This window comes from Echinops telfairi, unplaced genomic scaffold (assembly GCF_000313985.2).
Source record: "Echinops telfairi isolate 266 unplaced genomic scaffold, ASM31398v2 ScPeMD7_70;HRSCAF=299, whole genome shotgun sequence".
In the NCBI taxonomy this organism is placed as follows: Eukaryota; Metazoa; Chordata; class Mammalia; order Afrosoricida; family Tenrecidae; genus Echinops; species Echinops telfairi.
Genome location: NW_022103968.1, coordinates 67,951,955 through 67,956,475, shown reverse-complemented (window position 1 = coordinate 67,956,475; position 4,521 = coordinate 67,951,955). Strand labels below are relative to the sequence as shown.

General features: G+C 60.6%; 1 protein-coding gene across 1 annotated transcript in view; it reads left to right on the top strand.

The window, feature by feature from the left end:
• The window catches only part of ZNF503 (zinc finger protein 503), a 3,781-nt gene extending 1,532 nt beyond the window's left edge, over nt 1–2,249 (top strand). The window contains exon 3 of the mRNA XM_030886029.2: nt 1–2,249. This exon is cut by the window's left edge and continues 56 nt beyond it. Within this exon, the coding sequence (XP_030741889.1) occupies nt 1–1,330 (1,330 nt within the window). The 3' untranslated portion in view covers nt 1,331–2,249.
• Nucleotides 2,250–4,521: the final 2,272 nt, after the last annotated feature.

Sequence of the window (4,521 nt, the reverse complement as noted above, 5' to 3'; positions counted from 1 at the left end):
GGTTTCCGCCGAGAAGTCGGGATTCCGGGTGCCGAGCGCCACCTGCCAGCCATTCACGCCCAGGACAGGCAGCCCGAGTTCCAGCGCCTCGGCCTGCTCCCCCGGAGGCCTGCTGCCTTCGTCCGGGGGCGGCCCGGAGGGCAAGGACGACAAGAAGGACCCCGACGTGGGTGGCAGCGGCGGCGGCAAGGGCGCCGGGGGCGCCGCGGCTGAAGGAGGGCCCAGCGGGCTGGCGCACGGCAGGATTAGCTGCAGCGGCGGGATTAACGTGGATGTGAACCAACACACGGATGGGGTCCCCGGAGGCAAAACTCTGGGCTCGGACTGCGGCGGCTCCTCGGGCTCGGGCTCCGGCTCCGGCCCCAGCGTGCCCACTTCCTCCTCCGTGCTGGGCTCCGGACTGGTTGCGCCCGTGTCGCCCTACAAGCCTGGCCAGACCGTGTTTCCTTTGCCTCCCGCGGGCATGACTTACCCCGGCAGCCTGGCCGGGGCCTACGCCGGCTACCCACCCCAGTTCCTGCCGCACGGCGTGGCGCTCGACCCCACCAAGCCGGGGAGCCTGGTGGGGGCTCAGCTAGCGGCGGCGGCGGCCGCAGGTTCTCTGGGCTGCAGTAAACCGGCTGGCTCTAGCCCCTTGGCGGGGGCATCGCCACCATCGGTAATGACCGCCAGTTTGTGCCGGGACCCGTACTGCCTCAGCTACCACTGTGCCAGCCACCTGGCAGGGGCGGCAGCCGCCAGTGCATCGTGCGCCCACGATCCCGCGGCTGCGGCCGCGGCCCTCAAGTCTGGATACCCACTCGTGTACCCCACGCACCCGCTGCACGGCGTGCACTCGTCACTAACGGCCGCGGGCGCCACGCCGCCCTCTCTGGCAGGCCACCCCCTCTACCCCTACGGCTTCATGCTCCCTAATGACCCTCTCCCCCATATCTGCAACTGGGTTTCGGCCAACGGGCCATGCGACAAGCGCTTCGCCACCTCCGAAGAGCTGCTGAGTCACTTGCGGACGCATACGGCCTTCCCCGGGACGGACAAACTGCTGTCGGGCTACCCCAGCTCGTCGTCCCTGGCCAGTGCTGCAGCGGCCGCTATGGCCTGTCACATGCACATCCCTACTTCGGGGGCTCCTGGCAGCCCCGGGACGCTGGCGTTGCGGAGCCCCCACCACGCGCTGGGACTCAGCAGCCGTTACCATCCCTACTCCAAGAGCCCGCTCCCCACGCCTGGCGCTCCTGTGCCCGTGCCCGCCGCCACCGGACCCTACTACTCCCCCTACGCCCTGTATGGACAGAGACTGACCACCGCTTCGGCGCTGGGCTACCAGTGAGGGTAGCAGTGAGGGTTAGCGAGAGAGAGCGGCAGGAGCTGGGAGGAGAGGAGGGAGGAATTCTGGGGAGGGGCAGGAACAAGGCCGAGGCTACAGACCCCCGAGTTTAGGGAAGACTCAGGCCATGAAAGGAAAAAATATATATACCATATCTATCTATCAGACAACAGCTATCGAGACCCCGTGGGAAACTCCTTTCCCGACCTCTTACCTCCCCGCCCAAACTTTATAAAAGTTTAAAACAATATAATTTGACTTTTTATAGAAAAAAGTGGAAAAATAATTGAGGAAGTGTTCATCTGAGGACTGCGTTGGTGGACACTGGTATTTATTTATGTTAGCTCCAAGCGGATCGGTGGTTCAAAAGTGCATTATTTAGTTTGAGCTCCGTAGGGTAAAAGGAGGAAGGAAAAAAATGGAAACACTGAGGGTGAAATGTGGAAAACAAGCCCTCCCGTCCCTTGTAGATTATAAATAAAAACAAAACCACCGCAGAACTAGAGGTCTTCTCTTTAATGTTACTTTAAAATTGCTGTGGTTGTATTGTACCGTTCTTATTTAATGTCTGATTGAAACACAAATTGACATGCATGTTTGTTACAAAAATGAAAAGAGAAAAAAAACAAATCACAATTTGTCAGCTCTGATTTCAAATTGCAATTATTTTTAAGGTATAAACCATCAAAAGAGAATGGGTATTTTTTTGTATGTATTCTGAAAGAAAACAACAAAAAAGGAAAAACAATTCTATTCCAAAACCTCATTTGCCTTATTTTGTTCTTTAAAAGGAACACATAACTATTTTTAATTTTTAAGTCCGCCCGCTGAGAAGGGGACAAGTAAGGTTTACGTCATGTACTAAAATAATAGACAATGTATCGCTTTAAAGATTAAAATTCCGTATATTTGATGTATTAAAGGGGTTTCCTTCTTATCTTTTACTTTTTTGCCTAAAGAAAGCAGAGCGTGTGGCTGTTTCCACACTGGGTTCTAGGGCCTCAGGGCTGCTCCTTCCCAGGACTGTGGCCGCAGTTTCCATTGTTTGCTTGCGATTTTCTGTAAGAACTAGAGGCACAGGCTTCGCGAGGGCTAGCCATTTTCGGGTTTGGCGTTGGGGAACTATTTCATTAAGGGAATTTCATAATTTGGAAAATGACTGCTCATTGCATTTTTTTGTTTCTCTCCCCGCAGCCGGGTTACTCAAAGGAAAAATAAGAATTTTTTTTTTAGCTTGTGTTCATTTCCCCCCTTGAGACTTTTGGACGATTTGGTTTCGTTTTGTGCGAAAAGGGATCCAGGCTGGGACTCGCCCACTGTCCCGAACCGAGGGCGCCCGCCGTTGCCCGTTGCCGGTTGCCCGGGGCGGGCGGCTTGGCTAGACGAAGGCACCGAGGCGCGCTTGGGGAACCGGTTTCCCAAGATCTGGGAAGAATGTGCGGGCACCCGCTCTCTCCCTCGGGGCAAACGGAGTGCGCGCTCGGTTTCTGCTGGAACCAAACTCCGAGCTCTGGGTCTCCGTCCGCCCTCCCCGGCCCTCCCACCGGTCCCGAGCGCAGCTGCTCCGCGGCCCGCGCCGTCCGGGCGTCTGCTTTTCCCCTTCAAGTTCCGCGTGGCCTCCGGGGCGGCGCCTCGGGAGAGCGCACCCGCACCCGCACCCGCACCCCCGCGGGGGCCTCCACGCTGACCCCGAGGCGGCTTCGGGCACTCAGCTCCCTGGGCCGAGCCGGGCGGCGCCGAGAGTCATTCTGGGCGCAGAGCCCTGCTCGGCGCGGGCCCCGCCGGCCACTCCCGTGGTGCCTAGTTTGGGCGGCAGGATGGAGGCGCACGAAGCCGCCACGGGGCACGCAGGGGAAAGCTCTCATTTGGTTGTGTGAGCAGCAAGGAAGTCTGGCTACGGCCACAGCCGCCCCCCCCTACACATATACACACACACACACACACACACACACACACACACACACACACACGGCCTGGGTGCTCGCACTCCCACTGCGGGGGGGAGCCTTTCGTAAAATCCCGGGCGCCGGCGGTCTCCGCGCCCAGGGCTCTCCCGGGGGTGAGGCCGGGTTGCCCGGTCCGGCCCACGGGCCTCGGTCGGCGTCCCGCGTCCCCAGCTGCCTCCTACAGGCGCCCAAGAGGACTTTGGCCCGCGGCCGCGCCCGCTCCGCATGCCGGCCTGCGCCCTGCTACAACCAGGCTGACGGCCGCGGCCCACCGTGTGGGGGGTGGGGGGCGGGCGTCAGTGACCTTGAGCTTTTTCACCTGCCCTTCAGCACCTGGCTTACCACCGCAGGGACGCCACGGGGAACTGGGAAAGGAAGCCCCAAGCTCAGCCGCGGCCTCCCCGGAGGGGGCAGCCGCTAAGGCCCGGAGCCCTGGCCCCGGGAAGCCACCGGCTGGCGGGGTCCGAGGACCCTGCCACCGTCCTCCCACGCAGAGAGGCTAGGTTGGGTCCAGCCGGGCCTGCCTCCCCTGGGAAGCAGGTGGACTAGGCGACTCTGGTCGGGCCACCCCATCCTACCCCGCGCCGCGCCTAGTGGGAGAGGAGGATGTTCCTGGAGGGTCGCAGGCGTGAAGGACTTTGAACCCAACCGCCAGGCCCTCCCCAGCACACGCTAAGCGCCTTTGGCCCCTCCAATCCACAGCGGACTGCACCTTCCTGGGCCCCTGGCCACCCTAGCTGGCCCTCCAGGGTGGGGAAGGCCTCAGACATTCCCCTGCCCGGTTCTGCCTGAGACCTGCAGGGAGAGCCACTGGAGGTGTCTGTACCTTCGTGCACGCCCTATTCACCAAAATAAAAGCAAAACATCTTTGACTTTTAATACGCTTCCCTCCGGAAGGAACTGCACAAAGGAGCAAAATTCCAGAGTTGTGAGAACTAGGAGTTGAGGGGACACGCTGGACGTAGGTGGTTGGCGAAGGGAAGGTGCCAGTATGTACTAGGAGTCCAGACCGAGGAGGGCACCTCTTCCCAAGAACAAACGCCCCTCGCGGCGGGGTGTCTCCCGGCCCCCTGGCTCTCTTTCCTGTTCGAGGCGCGGCATTCCCGGGCACCTGGGCCGAGAGCGGCGAGTCCGCCAGGCGGCACTGTGGAGTCCCACGAAGTGGGAAGGAGCCCGGGAACCCGAGAACGTGCAGGTCTCCCAGCGGCGGAGTGACGATCCCTAGACACGCTCGCGCCACCACCTTTG